This window comes from Arabidopsis lyrata (assembly GCF_000004255.2).
Source record: "Arabidopsis lyrata subsp. lyrata unplaced genomic scaffold ARALYscaffold_7, whole genome shotgun sequence".
Lineage (NCBI taxonomy): Eukaryota > Viridiplantae > Streptophyta > Magnoliopsida > Brassicales > Brassicaceae > Arabidopsis > Arabidopsis lyrata.
This window is the reverse complement of record NW_003302549.1, coordinates 4,253,166-4,277,089: the sequence shown is the minus strand read 5'-3', so window position 1 is coordinate 4,277,089 and position 23,924 is coordinate 4,253,166. Positions and strand designations below refer to the sequence as shown.

The 23,924-nt window shown below is 36.0% G+C and overlaps 6 protein-coding genes across 9 annotated transcripts; 1 reads left to right on the top strand and 5 right to left on the bottom strand.

The window, feature by feature from the left end:
• Nucleotides 1-142: 142 nt before the first annotated feature.
• On the bottom strand, nucleotides 143-3,482 carry LOC9303365 (probable xyloglucan glycosyltransferase 5). The gene is made up of 5 exons (XM_002867247.2): nucleotides 2,154-3,482; nucleotides 1,735-2,043; nucleotides 1,353-1,643; nucleotides 1,157-1,270; nucleotides 143-1,064 (listed from the first exon to the last, which is right to left on the bottom strand). The coding sequence occupies exons 1-5, from the start codon at nucleotides 2,871-2,873 to the stop codon at nucleotides 420-422; spliced, it is 2,079 nt and encodes a 692-aa protein (XP_002867293.1). The 5' UTR covers nucleotides 2,874-3,482; the 3' UTR covers nucleotides 143-419.
• A 4,787-nt stretch (nucleotides 3,483-8,269) lies between these two features.
• LOC9305391 (UDP-galactose/UDP-glucose transporter 7) lies at nucleotides 8,270-10,639 on the bottom strand. Of its 2 annotated transcripts, none has more exons than XM_021019790.1 (8): nucleotides 10,312-10,546; nucleotides 9,948-10,053; nucleotides 9,603-9,848; nucleotides 9,410-9,520; nucleotides 9,161-9,319; nucleotides 8,940-9,083; nucleotides 8,686-8,858; nucleotides 8,270-8,592 (listed from the first exon to the last, which is right to left on the bottom strand). In XM_021019790.1, the coding sequence occupies exons 1-7, from the start codon at nucleotides 10,350-10,352 to the stop codon at nucleotides 8,694-8,696; spliced, it is 972 nt and encodes a 323-aa protein (XP_020875449.1). In that variant the 5' UTR covers nucleotides 10,353-10,546; the 3' UTR covers nucleotides 8,270-8,592; nucleotides 8,686-8,693. The 2 variants fall into 2 exon arrangements, with proteins under 2 accessions (XP_020875449.1, XP_020875448.1); XM_021019789.1 differs by adding an exon at nucleotides 10,559-10,639 and having other exon boundaries at nucleotides 8,290-8,858; nucleotides 10,312-10,381.
• Nucleotides 10,640-11,116: 477 nt separating this feature from the next.
• On the top strand, nucleotides 11,117-13,481 carry LOC9303364 (B3 domain-containing protein REM1). The gene is given in 8 exon segments (XM_021016643.1): nucleotides 11,117-11,273; nucleotides 11,363-11,684; nucleotides 11,782-11,891; nucleotides 11,986-12,354; nucleotides 12,442-12,693; nucleotides 12,777-13,022; nucleotides 13,024-13,126; nucleotides 13,212-13,481. Coding segments are annotated over 8 exon segments (1,518 nt in total). The 5' UTR covers nucleotides 11,117-11,207; the 3' UTR covers nucleotides 13,262-13,481.
• An 83-nt stretch (nucleotides 13,482-13,564) lies between these two features.
• On the bottom strand, nucleotides 13,565-16,387 carry LOC9303362. Of its 2 annotated transcripts, none has more exons than XM_021016648.1 (9): nucleotides 16,085-16,387; nucleotides 15,584-15,787; nucleotides 15,318-15,499; nucleotides 15,033-15,159; nucleotides 14,762-14,953; nucleotides 14,569-14,601; nucleotides 14,422-14,452; nucleotides 13,891-14,337; nucleotides 13,565-13,798 (listed from the first exon to the last, which is right to left on the bottom strand). In XM_021016648.1, the coding sequence occupies exons 1-9, from the start codon at nucleotides 16,166-16,168 to the stop codon at nucleotides 13,758-13,760; spliced, it is 1,341 nt and encodes a 446-aa protein (XP_020872307.1). In that variant the 5' UTR covers nucleotides 16,169-16,387; the 3' UTR covers nucleotides 13,565-13,757. The 2 variants fall into 2 exon arrangements, with proteins under 2 accessions (XP_020872307.1, XP_020872306.1); XM_021016647.1 differs by having other exon boundaries at nucleotides 16,146-16,386.
• A 1,301-nt stretch (nucleotides 16,388-17,688) lies between these two features.
• LOC110226067 (B3 domain-containing protein REM2) lies at nucleotides 17,689-20,055 on the bottom strand. 2 transcript variants are annotated; one of them, XM_021016645.1, is made up of 6 exons: nucleotides 19,747-20,055; nucleotides 19,249-19,665; nucleotides 18,788-19,156; nucleotides 18,449-18,706; nucleotides 18,071-18,371; nucleotides 17,689-17,985 (listed from the first exon to the last, which is right to left on the bottom strand). In XM_021016645.1, exons 1-6 carry the CDS (start codon nucleotides 19,822-19,824, stop codon nucleotides 17,948-17,950), a joined length of 1,461 nt encoding a protein of 486 aa, XP_020872304.1. In that variant the 5' UTR covers nucleotides 19,825-20,055; the 3' UTR covers nucleotides 17,689-17,947. The 2 variants fall into 2 exon arrangements, with proteins under 2 accessions (XP_020872304.1, XP_020872305.1); XM_021016646.1 differs by having other exon boundaries at nucleotides 18,455-18,706.
• An 89-nt stretch (nucleotides 20,056-20,144) lies between these two features.
• LOC9303361 (B3 domain-containing protein REM3) lies at nucleotides 20,145-22,785 on the bottom strand. The gene is made up of 6 exons (XM_021016644.1): nucleotides 22,275-22,785; nucleotides 21,741-22,199; nucleotides 21,260-21,649; nucleotides 20,920-21,174; nucleotides 20,528-20,816; nucleotides 20,145-20,441 (listed from the first exon to the last, which is right to left on the bottom strand). The coding sequence occupies exons 1-6, from the start codon at nucleotides 22,350-22,352 to the stop codon at nucleotides 20,404-20,406; spliced, it is 1,509 nt and encodes a 502-aa protein (XP_020872303.1). The 5' UTR covers nucleotides 22,353-22,785; the 3' UTR covers nucleotides 20,145-20,403.
• Between the last annotated feature and the right edge of the window lie 1,139 nt (nucleotides 22,786-23,924).

Here is a 23,924-nt window from a genome sequence, read left to right as displayed (position 1 = left end):
ATCATCAGAGATTACTATATATATTACTCTTTTTCTTGTTTCAGTTTAGTCAGAAAACTAGTTCATGTCAGTTATGTACAGTTACAATCTCTTTCCACAAAGGTTGGGCTTTAAATTCTCCGCAGTTGATTTGACATGGTTCTTGAATTTGTTCCAAGACAGAGGCTCTTTTAACTGCCAACAACATGTTCCAACTTTACAGATATTGTATACATGTATGAATCTCTGGCTCACACACTCTATCCCTAACAATGGAGGAATCAAACAAACATAACAAACAAACAAAACGGAAAATCAATTAATGCTACCACTATGGTTCCAACAATCTCATTACAGAGGATACCACTGAACATAGAGGAAGTGGGGAATCAGACTCACTGATTTATTGACCCGAGTTATGAAGCTTCTTTCTGTTTTTCTCAGCTCATCTGCTCGCCTATGAGATCGAGACCCACAAGAAGGAAGGTGACACCTTGGAATAACAGGAAGTAGAAATGCACTCCTTGAGCTGCCAAGAGACTCCTAACCGCTGCAGTGAGCAAAAGAAAGGCCAATGCTAGCTCTTTGTGGTATATCTTGTTGGTTTTCTTGACGGGTTTCTTTGAAACCGCATGTTTCTGTTCTTCAAGTTGGCTCAGCTCCAAAAGCTCGCTGTCGGAAACTCCCCTAAGCAATTGACTTTTCTTGTTTGGTATCTCTTTCTCGGTGATAGATAAAAGATCTGACTCGGATGATCTTCCAGCTTTCTTTGTGACAATCCACTCGTAAGAGCTACCCAATTGGAATAATCCGGACACCATCGCGTTGAACTTGGTGACAGACATTGTGTTCTCGAACAAGAGATAAGGAACAATGAAAGGAAACGATTTTGGAGATGGAAGAAGGTTGAGGAAAGACATGAAAACCGGTATGTAGCAGATGACCCAAACAGGGAGCTCAGCTTCTGGAACAAACATGGTGAGTGGAAGGATTATGCAGAACAACGTGAAGGAGTAGAAAGGAAGTATGAGTTTCCTAAGAAGAAAGAATAGAAGTATCAGATTCGCCTTCTTCCATATGGCTATCTGCAAGAAGAACAAATGAGAAACAGAAGAGGTCATTAACATGATGATTAACAAAAAGTTGAGCTTAAAAGAAGAAAAGAGCTGTCCACTACCTTAGAGGTCAAGATTGAACCAAGACACAAGCGGAAAAGCTGCATAGGTCCCGAATGCCAACGGTGTTGCTGCTTCTTATATGCTTCGTAGGACTCAGGAACTTCGCAAAGGACCTATAGATTTTTTTCAGTCCACTTTAATTCATTTGGTTACATAAATAAGGGGTTTTTAGAAACAATCGATAAATAGTAGTACCTTGACATCATTAAGATATATGAACTTCCATCCATGAAGATGAGCGCGGACTGCTATGTCCATATCCTCCACAGTGGTCCTTTCAAGCCAACCACCAGATTCCTCGAGGGCTTTAATTCTCCAAACTCCAGCTGTTCCATTGAAACCAAAGAAGTTCAAGAACACGCCGTTCACTTGCTGCTCCACCTCAAAGTGAAAACACAGATTGATGTTCTGAAGACGGGTCAACAAGTTCTCGTCTTTGTTCACAAATGTCCATCTAGCTTGAACTAGACCCAACTCTGGGTTATCCTGAAGATAAACCACATTTCTAACATGTTAGCAATCTCTCACTCTCTCCACTTGTCAATGATAGAAAATTGAAACCAATGCTAATACCAACCTTGAAATGTGGAACTGTTAGTTTAAGGAAATCCGGAGTAGGTTGGAAATCGGCATCAAATATTGCAACATACTCGTATGCTTCCACGTAATCACAGCTCATTGCTGACTTGAGGTTACCAGCTTTATACCCAGTTCTAACCAAGCGATGCCTGTAGATTATGTTGACTCCCTTTTGGCTCCATTTGGCAACCTCAGCTTTAATTAATTGTTGGATGCTTTCATCGTTCGAATCATCGAGAACCTGAACCAGTATTCGATCTTTCGGCCAGTCAAGTTGACACACAGCAGATATAGATTGATCATACACCTGAAGAAGAAGAAGACTAAAGATCATTACACTTGAGAGATAAAATTGATACCATATAGCAGGAGAAAGATCAATACTTTCTTGGATATACCAAAGTTGAATGAGCATACCTCTCTCTCATTGCACATTGGAATCTGAACAAGAACCATTGGATACTCAAATCCAGATCCCTCACCATCATCATTACGGAAAGGTTCCTCATCAAATCTCGGCTTAATTTTCTTATACTTGATCCAAAAACATCCCAAGCAAAGTATCAAACGATCTACGGACTGTATAAGGAACAGCACAATACAAAACGTGGAGAGAGCTTTGATAGGAGGAGCAATATAATCAGCTCGAAGGGTTAACCAACCAACATACACAAGATGAAGCAGGCTCTGGATCTCAAGTGTGCTAGTGGGGATGTGAAGGTTAGGACTTTGAAAGTAATGCCATCCTCTAAAATAAGCAACAATCTCAAACCCGAGAATCAGTAAGGAAACAGCTAAGAAGAGCTTAATGGCAGTGAAAAGCCATCTGTCTCTGCCTAATTTCTCAGAGCCAAGTGGGTGAGTGAAACTAAGCCGTTTCTTGATGGCACCAAGGAGAGACCAAAAGACAGTGGCGAGCCAAGTGAGACACCCAACAGCTCTATGAGCTTTGAGAAGCAAAACCCAAGTGACTTGCTTAGCGTTCTTGCCTCTGCTCTTCTCCACTGGTCTAAAAGCTGAATCTGGACCGTCGATTTCAACTACAGAGTAATTAGGATTCTCCATTTTCACCACAACTGGTGTTCCTTTCCTCGTGTCCTTCGCCCACCAATCTGAAAAATCCAAACTTGGAGCCATCTTTAGCCTCTGACAAGTAGAGAAATAGAAAAACCTAGTTGAAATCTCTAAATGTGGTAAGGATCCCCAAATCTCAAAGTGGGAGATTTCAAACAAAACCCATTTTCAGGAAAACAAAAAGGTAGTAACTTTGAGTGAAAGGAGTGACCTTTCTTACTAATAATGGAAGAGACTAATCAAACATCCAGATCCCAGAAATCTGAAATCTAGAGACCCATTTTTTATTTTATTCTAAAAACCAGACAGAGAAGCATCCACAGCTCAAGGCTCATTTATAGTGGACCTTTTTTTAGAGAATGACAGAGAGAAGGAGGGGTTGGTTGGTGAGAGAGTGTAGTGACTCAGAGAGAGAGAGAGAGAGAGAGAGAGAGAGAATCAAAGGCAGAGGAGGAGAGAGGGAGAAGAAAGGTATCAGTGAGAGATGTTGTAATAAGAGATGTGTCTCCTACACTTTCATGTGTGTTACTCTTTCAGCTACTTATTTGATTGCTTCAGCATGCAAAATTCATCCCCATTTCATCAGCACTTGTCATGTCATGGATCTTCACTAGAAATATTTGTATTTTCTTAAAATAAAATTGTTTTATATTCTAAACAAATAATAATTGAGGAAAATCCATTGATGCATGGACCATATGGTTGTTTGGCAATTAGAGGTGAAGACAAATTCAAATTTGTATTTGTGACCAACAACTACTACTTGGATTGGAACATGTTTATAAGAAAAGATACTACCAAATCGGTTTCAAGTGAATCACTCTCTTTTGCTCTCACCGCTTCTCGTACGTGCTCCCCATGTCATGTTCCATGTTTCTTCAAATTATATTTTATCCATTTAGTCAAATTCTCTTTGTTGTCCATTCATTTTTGTTTCTTTTTTGTTCTTGTATCAAGTGTAATCAACTTTAGAATTTTTTATTTGACAAGAATATAATAATGAAAATGCTTATGGTTAAGTAATTTTAATCAGGATAACTTTTAACTCTTGTTATATAGTATTATAAAAAAAAACCTTTAAAAATATGTACTCTTATTTGAAAAAGGATGTGTTATTATCATAAACCTTTGAGTCAAAGACGGATGCAGCTCAATATTCTGAGTTTTATAATCAATTATATATTATACATGTGAATTATTATTTGTCGATGATCTGTTTTCTTTCCCTTAGGATGATTAGTTGACAAAGTGCACTAACAATCAAAATTGGTCAAAGTGTTGGCTTAAAATATATATTGCCGCTAATTTTGGTCATTTTGTAAAACAAAAGATAATTTAGTGGTGTGTTTTTGACAAAGAGAGTATTTGACAAAAAAGGAAGTATAGGATTCATTAAATTTAAATTCATTAAAGATAATTTAGAAGGATAATCTCAAATTTTCAATTTAAATTTTCTATAAGTTTCAACCAACTAGGTTACGCGAGTTACTTGTCGGTGCTGATAATAAATAACACATGCTCTAGAAGATAAGGATATTCGTTGGCATTTTTAAGGTTTAGTTTACTATACAATACCTAACGTTTCACGAAAGTATCATGTAAACACTAAGAAAAGAGGAAAAGCTAAAAGAGAAAAGACTTATAAATAAGTAATTTTGTAGGTTAATAATATTTTTGTAATACCTTTTTATTTTTCGGTTACTTGTGATATGATATCTACATAAACCAATCGGTGCCCAGTAATTAAAAATTCGTCATGTACATTAAAGTTAGAGTTAGAATATATTCTCTATGATTTTGATAATTATCGGGTATTATAACGTAATAAATGACCAAAAACTACGGAATTAGTATCACTAGATTTTGTACCCGCGCGTTGCGCGGGATTTTAATTTTAAAATCTTTTCTATTGATATAAAATTTGAGCATAAAATATAATCAATTAAATTTAAAAGATAATTTTTTGAGCATAAATATAATAATTCAAATTTTAAACACTAAACTTATTTTACGCAGCGATATATAACATATATATTATCGATGATAATATTTCTTTGACAAACAAATAATTTGATATATATCACGTGGTAACAAAAATCACTTAAGATAATCCCACAAATAATAAACGGTATCAACACTCTCAAAGAGTTTATTTCTTATTCATATTCCATGAAGGTATTTCTAAAAGTTTTGATATTAATTATCGACTGTTGATCTAATTGTAGATATTATTTATGATTAAATGTTGATACGAACATAACATCATTCCATATAAAATGTGAATTTCCCGAGTTTCATGAACATTATTTAGTGTAAAAGTACATCTATAATACCATGTTGCTAGAACCAGTTTAGCGAGTTTGATTTACCCATCAAAGCTAGTGCAACAATAAGAGAATTTCCGACTAAGTCATCAATGTGCCTATCTTATTTTACTTTCCATGATTACATGGCCAAACGGTTAAACCCAACTTTGAATCTAATAATTTGTTTAATAATGTATGTCATGTATTTTCTAAGAACTCATTCGTTTCACACAATGAATGAGATCTCAAAGATACATTAGTCATGTGCATTATCTTTCTAAAGTTTTAGAAATTTATTTTCAAACTCTTTTAACTACCAGTTCTTTCGTCATCTTCTATGATGCAATCGTTGCCTCTCGACATCTACTTTCTTTTTACCTTCTATTGACTCACACATAATATATATTGGATTGTGAATTGATTTTCAAGACATATCATAACTATCTTTTCAATATTTCATTGATGAAATATCAAACTTAGTTTTTTTTATTCTGTTATAAAGTTGTACTTCCACTTGAGAATATGCTACACAAATTACATATCACTTTTTTTTAATGGCTTACATTTATTTTTAATATATTTTTATTGTAAAACTCATGAATACTGTGATCACTGATTATTTATTTTTTAAAAGATGGATGATAAGGTTTTAAAATTTTCAAGATTTGTTTTTTATAATTTCACAAGATAAAGTTTGCATCTTACAATATTTTCTTCTTAAATTATAAATTTAAGTTGAGTTTAGTAATTTTTTATTTTTCTTTAAGTAAAAATTTAATAATAACTAAAAATATGTAGTATATTGTTCTTCGAAACTAATATTTTACTTTGAATTTTATTTTCTTGTTTAAAGTTTCACATATAGAATTACATAAATTTACTTCCATCCTAAAACTCATTAACACATTTAAAATTTTGAATACTGACCATATTTAATTTTTATCATTTAAAAGTTGAATTATATTAGTCTTACTTATAAAATTTTTATAGTATTATTTTATTATTTTAACATTTTATTTATTTTACATAATTCGTTTTTTATTTATTTAAAATTTATTATTTCTATTAATTACAAGTAAATGCATTAAATGGATGTTTTAAATTGATTTTAATGTAAAATAAATATTATTGCTTAGGTGGATGCTTAGGTGGACACCTTAGATGGAGAGAAGACTCTCTAATTATATATATAGATTTTTTAATGAACAGAAAACAACTCATACTTAGTCCTGCCCTAAATGCATACATATATGGTAAGATAGCTATGACAATTTTAATGCAATAATAATTCACAGATTATTGGACATGATATATATATATATATATATATATATATATATATATATATATTTTAAGAAACTTCCATTAATATTAAAAGGTTACAGAGAGGAAACGAAAACAAACAGAATACAGCTTACAGACCTTACCTACTTACCTAACTAAGGTTGAAAAATTTCAAACCAAGTAGATAGAAGAGAGACGGAGTCGGAACGCTGCGCCCTAGAAAGAGGGTCTAGCTTACACCTGAGAGAGCTCTGAATGTCCAGGATCAAGCTTGTCGGGGGACGAGAAGACTGAGAGTGAAGTCTAGAATTTCTTTCCTTCCAAATCGAGTATATTGAAGCTTGGAAGATAATCTTGAGGATCAGAGAAGTGTTTTTGTTGCGGCAAGGGTCTTTCATCCATCTAAGACCATGTTCCAAAAGAATTGGAGGAGAAACATGGGCTCTAGATGTGAAAAAAGACCAAACCTCATTAGAAAAAACACAATCGAAGAAGAAATGTTGAAGAGTCTCATCAAAGGAGCTGCAGAGGAGGCAATTTGCTGGGACATTAAGTCCCCACCGGATGAGTCTATCACGGGTATGTAGTCTTTGACGAGCTACCACCCATGTGATGAAGGAATGTTTAGGAATGCTACCTTGAAACCAAACCGACTCGTGCCAAGAAACCGGTGGACCAGGAGGATTAAGATAATGCCAAGTAGAGGATGCAGAGAATTTAGCAGATGGAGGAGAATCACCAATTCTCCACAGAATTCTGTCATCTTCCCTTGAGGGATCAATAATATCAACAGAGGGAAGGCACTGCTTCAAAAGAGAGATGGTGGAATTTCTGGATCTGCTCCTAGTTAACCACCACGACCCATCTTGAATTGCGTCCAGTACAACAGCATTCATAGGAAGGCCAGAAATACGAGGACCAGAATCCCCAGTTATTTCCAGCAAAGGGCCAAGAGAAGTCCAATCGTCCTTCCAAAAGCTACAAGTAATACCTGTACCAATCTCACAAAATATAAACGGACGAGCCAGAGGACGCAATTTGCATAGGTTTCTCCAAATCCAACTCCCAGCAACCGAAGAATCCAAATCCCAAAAATTTGAGGAGCCAGATTTATTTATTAAAGACATGATATATTTATTAAGTGTGCTTTAAAATGAATCCAGATTAATCATGAAGATGATCGAACGATTGTGTATTGGTGAATGATTATTAGTTATGAGTATCACTTTCTGAATTATGATATTCTTTGAACTATGTTATCATATTCTTTTCATACAGTGCTTTACACCCTTTACTTTATCCATATTTATTTCAATAATTGTAATTAGTGGATACAATCATTCAATAATTCATTTAATTGATTAAAGTTTTCTATTGTTATGTAGTTTTTTGTTTATAAGTTTCTCAACTCTTCCAAAGTAGCATCCATTGCTTTTCTAAATTTGAATATTCCGAGCAAAAAATCATGGAATAAACGAATGTACTACTAATTTCACGCCAAGAAAATGAACTCTATAAATGCCATGAATTATGAGTCATTTATTAGAAATTTCTAATAAGTCTAACTAGAAACGTTTGCAATTTCGAGTCCATACAGATTTGTCCAAGTATTGGACCAGATAAACCAATTAGAAAAATAAAAAATATGAATTATGATCCGTATGCAGTATGCACTAACCGTAGATTTATGGAAAACGAATTAAAGACTTAAACAGAGGTCACAGACTTTGTAATGACTTATGTGCTGTCTTTTTCTGTCACTGAATGTCTTAATCCAAAGTAGTATTAATTAGTAGTAGACCATTTAAAAGCCTTTCCACCATTAAATAGAACAAACATTTCATGTGTTCTTCAACTATTGATAGTTGATAGTTGCAACAACACATGTCTAATGTTTAATATGGTTATGCTACAGCCACAACTTTACTATTTTACTTTTGAATGATTGCATCTACATATAAAAATAGGTATTGATTTTTTTCTTTCTTAACTTAAACAATAAATAATCTGATCAATGAAGTTTCATATCAAAATTAAATCTCACTCTAGAATCGAACAGAGAAGATAAGATCTGAAGCCACGGTGATTGTTGAAAGCTTCTCGTTAAATCGCTTTTCTTGGTTCAACTCTCTAATACATCGGTTCGTTCTGATCATTAGTTTGAGTGGAAAAGTCTATGAACCGGACTATGCCTTCCAAAAAGAAACCAAACCCAACAACTATTAGTATGAGATATTACTATAACTTTTTAAACAAGGACATATTTGACGTAAACCAAACCAGACAGAAATTTTCATTTCTTGTGAGCTTCCAAATCAGACATTAGCTTAGCCGGTTTAGCCTTTTTCTGTCGGTACTTGGCGTATGAGTACCACACACCACCAGCTGTGTTGACCACTAAACCGGACACGTTCAAAGCATGTACTTCAACACCACCCAAGAGGACAAAACCGAGCGTCTAGGAGATAAAAAAGGAAGCAAAGATTAGTAAATGATTGCCTCTCCAAACAGAGCCAAATGAGGGAGGGTTTATACTTACAGTGGAACCAACGCCTTTGAGAACACCAACGATGGTTGTTGTTAGTGCAGAGTTCACAATGGTGCAAAGAAACATGGTGAAGTTGAGGACAATGCCCATAACCAGTGAAAGCACGAGAATCACCAAGAACGGCAAATAAGAACACTGTAGAAGAGAAAAAATAGTTTGACCTTTTAAGAGAATAGTGTCCGAGCAAAGCTTAGAATGATGAAGTTTCTAACCTTTGCAAGTAATAGTGATAGAGAGTTTGGAAATTCCCCGGTAACTATGATGAGGAAGGACAAAAATGGGAGGGAAAGGAAGCTGTTATAGAACATTATTTCGATAGAGGAAAGCCCGTCTTCTGCACCAGACTTCTCCACCAGCACAAGGTACATGGTCTGCAGCAATGAAGAGAAAACAATATTCATTTACTCGTATGGTTAACGGGAGACTGATTCAAGAGAAGGAAAAGAACAAATGAAACCAACCTGGAAAAAGACAGATGTTAAAGCCAAACCATACCCGAAAAGATCAAAAGAAAAATCACCAAGAGCTGCAATTACACAACCTGCAGCCGTCAGTAGTACAGATAGAGCAACCTGAAATTTAAACAAGAGATTCAGAGCTAGAAACATTAGACAAATTCACAATAAAAAAGATCAACATTATAATGGTAACTACCTGAGTTGTTGGTTTGCCTTTACCAAACAAAACCCCAGCAATCAAAACAGCAAGTGGAGTGAGTCTCTTAATGGCGATATACATTGGAATATTGACTCCTTTCAAGCTTGCAAGAGCAAATGCAACATTAGCATTGTAGAAGATGGACACCGGAAGAAGCTTTTTTGCAGTAGCCAAATCGATTCCTTTAGCTCTTGTGTATCCCATTCGTCTACCAAAGTGTATAAGCAAAGAAGTCGCCAATTGCTAATACAGAGCAAAGGGGACCAAATTCATAATCAGCATTTTCAGGAAGTGAATAATCTCTGTAGATATCTAGTTCTTGAGAATTTTGGATATCAGTACCTGAAGGGTAAGAAGAGTCATTGAATGTGGATACTGCATAATCACAGCTTTGTTGATAAAAACCATTGCCATTGAAGCAATGCCATACGAAACAGCTGCGACTAAACTGCATCATAGAACAAACCAGTAAATAAGCTTTACTTGGATGTCTATACAGGAGGAGCTTTGATTCTCTATAACTCTCTAGAGATCCAGATCTACCCAGATGAAGAACCGCAATTCAAAGTTTCCAAAATCAAAACTTTAAGAAGCACTTGAATCCATTGAACCAATAATTATTACCCATACGTCCTAAATCGATCAATAACAACATCCCAGGAACAAAATCAAAAATTTTGAAGAAGGAGAGTAGAGTAGAGAGTACCTAATGGACGAGCTAGGCTCCATTTCAGCTTGAACCTCCATGGGAAAGCAGAGTAATAGGAGATATAAATCTGTGGAATATACAGTATTGGTGGATTCAACGTGAAATCAAAGAAATCTGTAAAATTAACAGGCGGATTCAACGTGATTCAAGACGCATTTCGAGAGGAAAAAGCGTTTATTAGATTTTCATTTCAAATTTACAGTTTCTTTCTCTTCTTTTTTTTTCCTTGGATTGAGGATCTTACTTCTGAAGCGAGGTTCGAACTTTTCTTCCAGTGGATTATTGAACTGGACGAAACAGTAGTAAGTCAACACTCAAAAGTCATTAACCTTCTGGTCTTAACAGGAAGGTCTTACTGTCCATTAATAAAACTGCCTTGCCTGCGTCTTAGCATCTCAAATCGTTAGGCCCAAAAGGCCCAAAGGCTTCTGTTTTCACTTAAAACCTAATTTTTAAATAGCGAAATTAAAAAAAGTCCCTAATTATTTTGATGATGAAGATTTTCATTTCATGGCTCATCAAAAATCAACAAAAAATTGTACAAGGGTCACTTTATCAAAACCTATTCTACTATAGAGTCTAGTCCCTTGTCAACAACATAGATGATGGACAATTACTATGGTGTAATAATAACCAACGTGAAAGATTCACATCAATTTTTTTGATGATGGGTACACATACTCCATTAACCAATGTGAAAGATTCACGTCAACTTTTTCGGTTTTAATAGATTCGGTTTAACTTTTGTAACGTAATTTATAAGAAAAGAAAAGGTCATCATTTTCTAGGAAGAAGTAAGAAGTGAAGATAAAACAGAGTTTCATTGCTCTCTTTTTTTTCTCTCACTCTCTGCCCTGAAATTTTCTCTTGAGATTTTTGAAGTGTATTCTACAATGGAAGATCCACCACATTTCTCTCTGTTTCAGCACAAATTTCAAACCGGAGACAAACCACTTCTCGTAACTGTTTCTCCTTTTTTAATCTTCTGTTAAGTTACTGTCTTTGCCATCGTCAAGAACTAATTCTTTCTTTTTGTTTTGTTTTGCAGACTCTTGATGCTGACTTCTTAATGAATCACACGAAAGTCTTGCTAAAATCGGATGCGTCAGACAGACCTCGGAAAGTGAAATTGGACGGCGGCAGGCTCTCCGACGGCTGGGAAGAGTTCGCCGGCGACCATAAATTCAAAGACGGTGACGTTTTGGTTTTCAAACATCATGGAGACGAGGTCTTTCATGTATCTGTTTCCGGCGACATACAGAACGCATCTTCTAGCCACGTTGATACTGAGGATACTTACATTGATGATGAGGATCTTGATGTTGATGATGATGATGATGTTGATGATGATGAGGGCGAGGATAATTTAGGTAAGGTGTTTGATGAAGTTACATAATGTATATCTGTTTTGATTTACCATAATTGGTATGTTAGTGACTTATGTAAGTGAAGATTGTTGTGATTCAGAGAACATATTGGAAAAGACAAATAAAAAACAAGAAGCAGATTCTTCATCAGAACACCCTGGTTTCATCACAGCATGTGTCACTCGTTACAGCCTCCTTCATGATCGTTTGGTGACTAACTTAAACTCCATTTTAGCTTTGTTGTAACATTCATGAGTATAATAATATTGTTGAGTGATGTGACCTGTTGATGTTGTTTTGGCAGGATCTTTCTAGAAATTTTACGTTGTTGTTTGGTGGGAACCAAAAAACGTGTGAGATCGATGTAGTGAATGAGCAAGGGAGAAGATGGACAATGAAACTTGCAAAAAACATCTCTAGTGGTGTGTTTTACATCAGACAAGGCTGGGGAAATTTCTGCTGCGTTAATGGGCTAAGTCAAGGACAGTTATGTAAGTTTAAACTTTTCCAAAATGGGGAAAGGCCTGTGCTTTGGTTGTGTCCACAGGAATCTGGCAATGGCCGTAAAGAGAAGAGGACGTTTGATGAAGTTTCCAAGGTAAAGGAGAAGAAGACTCCTTCTCCATTTCTGATAGTAAAGTATACACCTAGCCGTGACACTACCGGGCAACTAGTAAGTTGAAGAACTCGTTGTCATGAACGTTTTTTTGTGGATATCGTCATGAGTTTAAGCGTTTGATACTGAGTGAATCTTGTTCAGTCACTTCCAGTGAGTTTCACGAGGAAGAATAACATTAACAAGGCTGGGGAGATAATTCTGCTGAACCAAGATGGAAGAAAGTGGTCATCTTATCTACAGATAACAGGACTTGGACGAGGCGGAAGTGAATGGTTTTATTTGAGAAGAGGTTGGAGAGAGATGTGCGAAGCTAATGGAGTGAAGGTTAATGATTCATTCAAGCTGGAACTGATGTGGGAAGGAGCAAATCCTATGTTTAAGTTCTGCTCTAAGGTGAACCAACAACACAACTTTATGTATATGCAAAACATTTTGCCTTTCTTAGTTAGGCTTAGTTGCTAACATGTTTCCTTCAGATTGAAAACCATGAATACAAGGGAAAAGGAAACCAAAGAACTCGTAAGAAGAGAGCTTGTGAGACTGATCCGCAGCCAAGGAATGTGAAAAAGACTCCAAGAGTAGGAGTAGAGGGACCAGAGCATCAAGTTGATGAGGAGAGAGGACGCACTCAGGTTTCAAACAGAACCAACACCATTTCAAGAGAATTACAGCGCTTGCTACCACGATCTTGCTCAGTCTCGGATCAGGTGGCTAATGTGAAACCAGGGCATTGTAGATACTCTGAACACTGTGAGACAATGTCGGACTGAGCTTGAGACAAGTGAACAGAATCTGCAAGCCTCTTTGCTAGCAATTGAAGCCTTAGGTTTGTTCCAGAATCAAGATCTAGTTGTTTTTTTCCATGATAACCAATATTTTTGGTTTCTAATGTTGTGATCATGATGAAATAGGGGAGAGGATATGGGGAATCAGCAAAATCCTCAGCAATAATCTGGTTTGAAGATGGGGAAAAGAAACAAAGAGTCTTTATTCACGAAACTAGTTTATTCTGTATTTGAGACTTGCAAGTTTTAGAGACTGTCCACTTGAATGAAAGTTTCTAGTTTGGAAGGGCGTTCTTCGGTTGTATCAGCAATTTGGACTACTTCATTATATCGCTGAGAAACTAGTAATATTTGTAATGCTTTCTGAGTTACAACTTTTGTTGTATTAGTAATTAATTACTTCGGTGCTATACGTTTTTGCTGTTAAACGCATGAATGATGATGCTATTGGGTTGTTTGGCATTTTTTATGCTTGAGAATTAGAAAATCAACTGTCATTAGACTTGAATGAGATAATGCTATACAAAAGGAGTCCTCTCTGGTCAACTAACTACTTCCCTCCATTGTTGAACAAGTTCAAAATACTACAAAAAAAAAAAAAAAAAAAAAAAAAAACAGGTAGCAAAAGTCTCCGGTCCAATCCATGATCTTCCGTCTCACTTTCAAACTTGATTATGAGTGAATAAATTTGTTGATTCCGGATATCTTCTCCCCTGTTTGTTCCAACATCAGATTATCAGAGACCTAGAACCAATATAAACCACATAACAAAAGACAAGTGTTCATCAACATCCAGATCACACACCTAAGACGTTCATTTCCTGCAGCAAAACTTCTAGATTATCTTCCTTTTTCTTGATCTCAGACCGAAACTGCCGTACACTGTCTATAATGATCTGTTCATTTGTCTCGAGCTCGGACCGAAACTGTCGTACACTGGTTATAGTGTCTACAACGCTCTGTTTCACCTTAGCCAACTGTTGTGTGACTGAGCAAGGTTGAGGGAGTTTCTTGCGCATGTCTCCGGGCTCAGCACTGAATTTCTGAGTGCAGCAAGAGAATTCTCCTTCTGCACTTGTCTTCTCCATAAGGACTCGAGGTCGCTTGTGTGTCCAAGTCTCAGTTTGTGCAGTATCCTCTTTTTCAGCCAACTCACGGTTTCTCATTTCCTGAGTTTGTACTCCTACTCCAGCTTCTGTTTCACGTCTCGGGGACACAGCCTCATGTCCGTTCTCATTCATAGAAGAAATAGCTGCCATTACAGATGAATCATGAGGAAGTGAACTTAAAGAATGCTCCATCTTCAGTCTCCTCTTAGGTACACTAGTTTACTCACGCGTAGAAACTTTTCTTGCTGTCTGTTTATCCTGCTGAGTGGAAAATGACATCACAATTATCATAAAAGAGTAAGACATTATCTTTTTTCAACAAAATCGACGAATTTCAGTGTTTCAATGCTGGTTGCAAAGAGAAAGAAGCATGCCTTTACTGCCACTTCCCTTGGGTCTTGACTATTCTGCAGAGGACACAAAGTGGCAAAACGGTATAAGAGCAAATGAAACTGGAAAACTCTCATAACCATTGGTTTTCGGAAACAACCTTCCTCCATAGGAGACACTTGATACAAGTAAAAACGATAAAGGCAGTTTGATACAAAAACAGGCGAGAAAGTTTACTTCTTTTTTATCAGCAACAGCTCCGTTCTGCTTCAAAGCACTCAATGCCCCTTCACATATTGAAGCCACTATATTACTATACTTATCTAGAGAGATGCCCGATGATTTTACTGCGTCAGCCAGATACGTTTTGAGCTTGCTAGCACAGTTAATGAGAACTTGTTCTGCCAACTTCCGTGATACTTGGGGAATCTGCTGCCAAGTTGAAAGAAGTTAACAAAAGAGCAGTGGGTTCCGAAATAAAAATATTAAGAAGAAATCCATGTATCACCTTATCATCCTTTCTAACATAATGTAGAATTGGTGAAAGCAACTGTGGAGGTATATCATCACTTTCTTCTACAACAAGGGTCATAATGTGCTCCATAGATGAAAACACTTTCACAGGATGATGGTCCCTGAAAAGGAAATATAAATTCATCATCATTCCACTTTCAAACGTACATTTATGGATGCTGTACAACAAACATAAGCAACACTCAACAGACCAGTTGCGAAACTACACTACCAACAAATAAAACTTCATTTCCAGTAGGAAGAAAATATTAGCTTGTACCTTATACCGTTGAGGAAATGCTGGAACATCTCAACAAGAAGTGCATCACATTCAAGATTCAACATCACTCTGCTTAATTTGACATCATGCACAGTTTCAAGGATCGATAACCTCTTGGCGTAGGATCGACTATATATGTCAGACAGATGTTCAAATGATGATACAATTAACCGGAATACTTCCTGCAAGTAAATCATAGAAACTAGTAAGTGACCAACCCGCATTGCTCATTTTCCTTAGGAGAAAACTACCAAACAACAACGTACTTTCATCTGGTCATCATCATAGGTAAGATCTGGAGCAGTTATGAACGTAATCTGACAAATGCAAGCCGCAACTGCAAGTTTGACATGAGCATCCGAATGTTTGAAGAGTTTAGGACTGACCAATGCTCCTATCAATGGATAAAGTTCACACATTGTTGGGCAAGGAGGTGACTGTTCGATCTTTGACATGAGGTGTTCAACTTTCTGAAGGAAAAGACAATAAATTGATCATTAAACTCAACAACTCCAAAATCTCAGCACACTTGAAAATGAATTCAAGAGATATAAAAGAAAATCCAGTTCACAACATTTCGAAAAAAACCCAGACTTTCATAAATTAGAGCTCAAGGCAGTTCTAAAGTCTAAAAATTTATCCAAGAATGGATTCATTCATTCTTAACGGATTGAATACAAAAGACAAGGCTTTCTGAATTACAAGAAGAAAGCATTTGCACAGTGTCGCAATCAAACGTCTGGAGAAGATGAGTAAGAGTTATATACCACGAAGATGAAAACAAAAAGGAAAAGGAAAGAAAGAAGAAAACGGTGAGTAGGAGCTGACGTCGAGAAGAGAAAGAATCTCATGAACAGAAGAAGGTGGATCACGAAGCTTTCTTCCAGCTTCCTCAAGCTCTCTATCAGAAACCGACATCATGATGACTCTGGAAAGATCTCTCTAAACCCTAACTACGAGAATTTCAGCCGTCTCGAAATGAAAAACCCAGCATCCGGTTTCAAGATTCGCCGGATTCAATTTTCAATGGGACTGACTTCTCACTGAAGAAGACGAATAAAAGCAACGACGGTAATTAATTATTTGATGATGTGGCATGTTCCAGCATGTCACGTTGACATGGATTAATATATTATTTTCTTTTCGGCGAATAGAGATTTTATTTAACTTTTTTTTTTTTTTTTTTTTTTTTGGACAAAAGAGATTTTATTTAACTTAAATCAAATATTACACTTAAGAGACTGCCCATTTTTATTAGTGATTTCTTTTTTTGGTTCAAAAAGTTGGTAATATTTTCTTGACCCGGAACGAATGAAGAAGCTTGATAGAAGATTATGCCGTTTATGCATAACAGCACTCAATGTCTCTTCAAGATTGATCAATTCCGAGAGTAAATACTTGTGGCTTTTCCTTTTGTAAACACTTGGCAACTACTTTGAAGTTTTCGCTTTTAGGGTAAATCCTTATATTTCCCGGTGATAGAGTTGCAAATCAGAATATTGGGGCCGTCATAGCAACACGCCAACCCAAAACTGGGATGGCATATATCCTCAAAGAAGAACTTGACACCAAATGAATTGACTTTAGGTAAAGTGATAAACGTTCCAGCACCAGGATTACATATCACAAAGTTTGGTCCATTAATTTTGTCATCAACATCAGGAATAAGTTGACAAGAATTATACACAACCGAAAGATAAGAAAAAATATGCAATATGTTATAGTTATTATAAAATTTGGAAAAAAGTAAGCAAAACAAATGCAAAAAATAAGAAAAATCAAAGAAATGTTCAGGTACCTATAGTTTTGGTGGCCTAAGGCAAAATAAAATAAAATGAGATGGTTTATACATTTTCATAATAAAATGTGTTATAACTTATAACTAAAACTAAAAATATTTTTTGTAATAAACTAGAGATATTTAACACTATGTTCTTAATCTATGAAAATAACATTTTGTACAGTTAACTATAAATATATAATTTTATACAATTTTTGTATTCTATTTTCTTAGTTAACATTTTTTATCTATAAAAATACTAAAATTCAAAAACATTATATTGTAAAGTATCAGAGATAAATAAAAATAGTTTGGATATATTAAAAAAAATTCAAACTTCAGAAAAATAGCACTAAAAATAAAAATATTTTACTAATATATATTCTGTATAATTATTTAAAATTTGGGGCCAAAATTTGATTAATTTAAGGTAAATGCTTTTTTTTATTTTACTAATTGTCACGGCCCATATGGAGATACTACTAGTGAGCTTGTATAAATAATAGAATCATCAAGCTTTTGATCATCCCTTTTAAAAAATCACAAACAGATTTCGAGAAATGTTCTTAATGAGTGCAAAAAGAACATAAATACCCATAGATCAATACGACTTGTCATTAGATATCAGCCTAATTATGCAGTGACAATCTTCACAAACACATAAATTATCCCGTCTGCAATATCTCATTACTAAAGGATAAATTGGTTTGTAGGAAGAGAAAGAAGAATCAAATGTTGTCTCTAGTCATAATACTTGTTTCGATTGTTGAACGAGTTCCAGATACAAACAAAAATTGCAAAAGAGTCCTTGTTCCATTTCCTGATCTTAAGAAACTTTTAAACTTGATGATTACTTGAGGATTTTGTTGATTTCCAACACTTTCTCCCCTGTTTTTCCAACATTAAAATATTAGACACAAAGAACCTAATTAGTAAAAAATAAACAAGTGTTCATCGGTTATTCAGATCATACCTAAAGCATCAATTTCCAATATCGAAGCTTCTAAATTCTGTTCCTTTACTTCAAGCTCTGACCGAATCCGTTTTACCCCGGTTAAAGTGTCCTCAATAATCTGTTTCACCTTTTGCACTCGATCAGAGATTGAGCAAGGTGGTTGCCTAGGCTTCAAGTTTTGTGGATCAGCATTGGGTTTGTTTGATGCCTGATTGCGGCGTGAAGATCCTCCTCCTGCAGAAACTCGAGCTCTCTTTTCGACCCGAGTCTCCGTTTCTTCTTGAGTCTCTCTTTCTTCATCTAATGGTACTTGTTCTATCTAAAATACAATTCATTTAAAAACTCTCTGCTCATTTTAACACAAAAGTTGACTTGATACGCAAGTTGATTGTTCACCTCTACCTTGGTCTTGGAGCAGAACTTGAGCATTGGAGTTGTGCTTTCTCCTCGAACAAACTCCAACGTGAAGGTCTCTCCCGTCTTTAACCTATTGGCTGCACAAAAACCTCTCCAACCTTTTGCCAAATAATACTTTCCTCCTTGACCATCACCAGAAGCTACATAGGATGGCCAGTTTCCTCCATTTTTGTCCACTAGAGTTATATCTTCTGCCTCCTTTATTTCATTCTCTATAGCAAAGGGTCTCGAAATATGCTGCATAAGATTCAGATCATCCATAAAGTATTACATGAAAATGCTTAATTAAACCCTAAACCTAAGATATTAAAAACTTACAAGTTGACCTGACTTGAGCATGTAAGGCTTAAAGGTCATTGTCAAAAACTTGCTCTGCTTCATTGAAGCACTCTCTGAAAAAATTTCCTTTCTGTTTCCTTTGTAACAGTCTTCTTCTGGAATAGTTTCGGAACACAACCGTAGCAAAGGCCTTGCCCCGTTTTGGACAAGCTTAAACCTGTAGAAAGATCCAGCTTCTAACCCATTTGCTAAGCAGAAGTCTCTCCAGCCTCCACTAATACTAGCCTGCTCATTTGCTGTACTGTATCTCAGACCAACTGTCCATGATTTTCCATGTTGATTCATTAGATCAATCTCACAGCATCTCTGGTTCAGGCCATTTGACCTCGCAAAACCCTTTATAAGAGACTGCAAAAGCGTAACGCTTAATACTAATTAGTGTGAAGGTACGAGACTATGCTCTCATCAAATTATAAAAAGAGAAGAGTCAAGCAGTTTACCAATCTATCTCGGCTTAGGTTTGAAGACGTGACGTGCGCAACAAGATAAGAGTTTTTGGATGAAGACTTTGCTTCTGTTCTTGGCTTCTTCTTCGACGCAATGTTTTTGGAATCTGAATACTCGGTCCATGCATCATCTTCATCAGCCCCATCCTCGTCAGAGGATATGTACTGTACCTTACAGAAACTGCGACCGGAGGCTGTGACGTGAAAGGTCATGTCCCCGATTTCCCTGAAAATCAAAACGTCGTCGTCTTGGAGAGAGTGTACGGTGGAGAAATTTTCCCAGCCGCGGGCGAATCTGCGGCCGTTCAATTTCACTTCCCAGGTTCTATCCAAAGCGTCCGAGGTCAGTTTCAGTTTTGTAGACTGGTTTTTACCTTCTACGTAAGTCGAAAAAAACTCAGCAGGAATCATCTGCACAACAACATAAAGAAACTTTTGTGATTAATTGTAACAGAGAGAAACATAAAGAAACTTATAGAAGAGAGTAATTACGGGACTGGATTTGTGTCCATGAAGAACTATGACAAAGAAATGCTGCTTGGTTGGAGAGGAAATTACTGGATCATCCATTATTTTGAAGAAAGTAATCTCCACAACTCTACTAAGAATCTCAGATATATGTGAGTTTGATCTTGAAATTTTTGTCTTTTCGTATTAAAGAAATGTTTTAATGCAAGGGCATGCAAGTTCTTTCTCGAAACCGTTGAAAGAGACAGAAGCATTAAAGCTCGCATGGAGACTTTGCGTTGAATATTGAAACAACCAAACAGAGTGGACGCATGTGTAGTAAAGTGGGGGCCACCACTGCCACCGTTGAAATTTGATTGGTCAATAGAATTAACCTTTTTTTTGTTTGGATTCTCAATTCACTTATCTATACGAAAAAAAAATACGAATCATCCCCACAAGCACATATCGTTAAAAAATCAAACTGATCGTCTGATCCCTTTAAACAATCTCACGTCCAAAGACCTTTTAGAAGTCAGCTGAATTACCGAGTTTCGATTTTCACAAACACGTAAATCATATTAATATCATTTACTAAAGAAACTACTTGTCTCGATTGTTGAACGAGTTCTAGATACAAACAAGGTTTGCAAAAGTTCATGTTCCATTTCCTAATCTTCACTTCACTTCTAGACTTGATGATTACTTGAGGATTTTGTTGATTTCCGATACTTTCTCCCCTGTTTATATTCAACACTAAAATGTTAGTAACAAAGACCCAAAATAGTAAAAGAAAACAAGTGTTCATTCAGTGTTTAGATCGTACCTAAGGCGTCGATTTCCAGCAGCGCAGCTTCTAAACTCTGCTCCTTTATCTCGAGCTCTGACCGAAACCGTTTTATACCAGTTAAAATGTTTACAATACTCTGTTTCACCTTTTTCGCTTGGTCAGAGAATGAGCAGGGTTGAAGTGGTTGCTTGCGCTGCAAGATTTTTGGATCATGACTGGCTTTGTTTGGTGTCTGAGTGCGACGAGAGTGTCCTACTTCTGCAGACACTCGAGCTCTCTTTTGAAACGGAGTCTCCGTCTCTTCTGGAGCCTCTTCTTGTTCTATCTGAATACAATTCATTTTAACAGTCTGAATATTCATTTTTACAGTCTGAATATAGTTCATTATAACAAAAAAAGGTGACTTGAATCACAAGGTGTTTATTCACCTTGACCTTGGCCTTGGAGCAGAACTTGAGCATAGGAGTTGTGTCTTCTCCTCGAACAAACTCCAAAGTGAAGGTGTCTCCCGTGTTTAACTTATTGGCTTCACAAAACCTTTTCCAACCATGTGCCATGTAAAACTCTCCTCGTTGTTTGGCAGAAGCTACATAGGATGGCCACTTTACTCCATTTTTGTCCACTAGAATTATCTCTTCTGCCTCCTTGATCCCGTTCTCCCTCGCAAATGATCTCGGAAGACGCTGCATAAGTTTCAAAGCATTCGTGAAGTATCACAAGAAAATGCATAATCAAATTAACCCTAAACCTAAGATGTTGAAAACTTACAAGGTGTCCTGACTGGATCATGTAATGCTTAAAGGTTACGGTCAGAAACTTGTTCTGCTTCGTTGAAGCACTCCCAGCTGCCCTGCTATACTTTTCCGAAACATTATCTTTTCCATTTGCTCTGGAACGGTTTCCTTCTGGAATAACTTCAGAACACAACCGTAGCAAAGGCCTTGTCCCATTCCGGACAAGCTTAAACCGGTAGGAAGATCCGGGTTTCATCTCATTTGCACGGCAGAAACTTCTCCAGTGTCCACGGATATAATCCTGACCAGTTCTGTTGTTGTGTCGCAGGCCCAGAGCCCATGATTCCCCACTTAGATTCATTAGATCAATCACACACCATCTCTTGGTCAAACCATTTGTTCTCGAAAAATGTTTTGAAAAACTCTGCCACAAAAGAACAAAACACAATTTCAATGTTCAGAATATATATAACTTATAACAAGAACTCTAAAAGAGTTTGATTCAAAGTAGTAACCACTCGATTTAGGCGTAGGTTGGAAGGTGTAACGCCGAGAAAACAAGAGTTTTCCGATGAAAAAGACTCTCCTTTAAATCTTGTTTCCTTCTTCGGATCTGAATCATCGCCCCCTGTCTCATCATCATCATCATAATTATCATCTTCATCATCACTATCGCCTCCATCATCATCGTTATCATCATTGTCGTAGTCACCGTAGCTAGAAGATGTATGTATCTGAGAGAAACTGCGACCGGAAGGTGTGACGTGGAAAACCATTTTCCCGTCGTGTCTGAAAACCAAAACGTCGTCGTCTCGAAGACAGTGTGCGGCGGAGAAATCATCCCAGCCGCCGGCGAATCTCCGGCCGTTCAGTTTCACATCCCAGGTTCTATCCGAAGCGTCAGAAGTCAGTTTCAATTTCGTTAAGCCAGTTTTATCCTTCAAGTGAGCCGTGAAAAACGCATCAGGAATTATCTGCAACAACAGTGACAACTAAATTTGGTTTTCTTGGTAAGTTGAGAGAGAGAAAATGATAGAAAGAGTAATTACTAGATTCGAGTTGTGTCCAGCAAGTGATCTGACGAAGAAAGGTCGGTTGGATTGAGAAGAAGATAGTGGATTCGCCATTGTTGAACTCAAGTTATTTGTTGAGGTCTTTATGGGTTTTTTTAGTCGCTTGATTTTTTGGTTTCATAGCCAAATTTGTCTCTTCTTTTTCTTTTTTTTTTTGTCTCGTCTTTTACGTTTTGTTTATCAATAATAAATGACAATGTAGCCTTAATGATTTTCATAAATTTAATTCTTCAACCAAGATATTTTATTTTCTGTTAACATTAATTAAAATATTGTAATCAAATACTTAATGATAATGTTATGGAACCCATTAACCCGTTTGATTCGGTTCGTAAAAAAGAAAATATCCAGTTTAGATTCAAAGTCTATCTTACCATCATTTCCAAGACAGACGTGTCCCGTTCAGTAGAACAGTTCAATCACTACGATACGAATCTAAACTTTTGCATAGAGAGTCCCTTCTTTACTTTTTAGCCACCTTTTTCAGAGAGTTTACTCGTTTTTTTTTTCTTTCTTTTTTTCTTAACTTCTAAGAGTTTACTCATTTTCTTTAGTTATACTCAGCTTGCGTCTCTACCAAAGAAATTTTTTTAAAAAAATAACGCATGGTGTTGTAATTGTTGGTGATCAATGTACACAAAATAGTATCATTCTCAAATTATAACAAATTTGGAGACAGTGAAAGAATATAAACAAAGTAAACGATTAATAGCAAGTAGCAACCGATAGATTTGAGCTATCAAAAAAAGATTTCATTCATTATGATACTGAAAAAGTGAAAATGTCAGTAACTTTATCTTGACGGAGACGTGAATGATATAAAGGCCATATTTAAACGGAGAACACTTAGACCATCATCAATGGTAAACTTGGGTGGGTGTGTGTTAGTGGAATGTAAATATTTTTTTTTTATTTTAATTTATAGAGAGAGAAAAGAGAGAGAGAAAGAAAGAGAGAGAGAAAGAGAGAAAGATTTTTTTATTATCTTACACTCGGGTGTGAGTTAAGATTCGAGTGTGAAAAGAGAGACAGCGCAGTGTATTATTTCTCATTTTTAAAATACTCACACCCCATGCTCGGTTATTCCGCTGTGTTTGCTCTTAGGTGTTTTTAGCCTTTTAAAAATAGAAAATATTATGAATAGTATTAGATCTGTTCATGTTGTAGAACTGTTCTTGGCCCAGTTTTAGCGTGACGTGGCGCTTCATCATTGGTTACGAATTTTTGTAAAGGAAAAAAACATTTTATTTCTCCTTCGATCCGAAATCTATGCTAGGGTTTAATTAAATAATATGTTTGTTTGTTTTTTTTTATTTATATCTTTAATGTTCTTTTTTATTTCATAAAAATGTGATATTATATTTTGTGTTTCTTTTTATTTTCAAATCTATTTTAGTATAAGTTTTTTAAGTTTGCAATTTAAAAGTTATTTCTTAAAGTTTTTAAAATTGTAAACTAATGATATTACATTATTTCAATTTCAAATCAATTCCTATGATCTAAACATGTTCTACCAATAATCACTTACTTTACAAAAAATCTTAATTAAAGCTTTTACAATATTTTAATATTTTTTCTCTCTTAAGATCAAACTTCAAAGATACATCCTTGCATATGCCCTAAGGC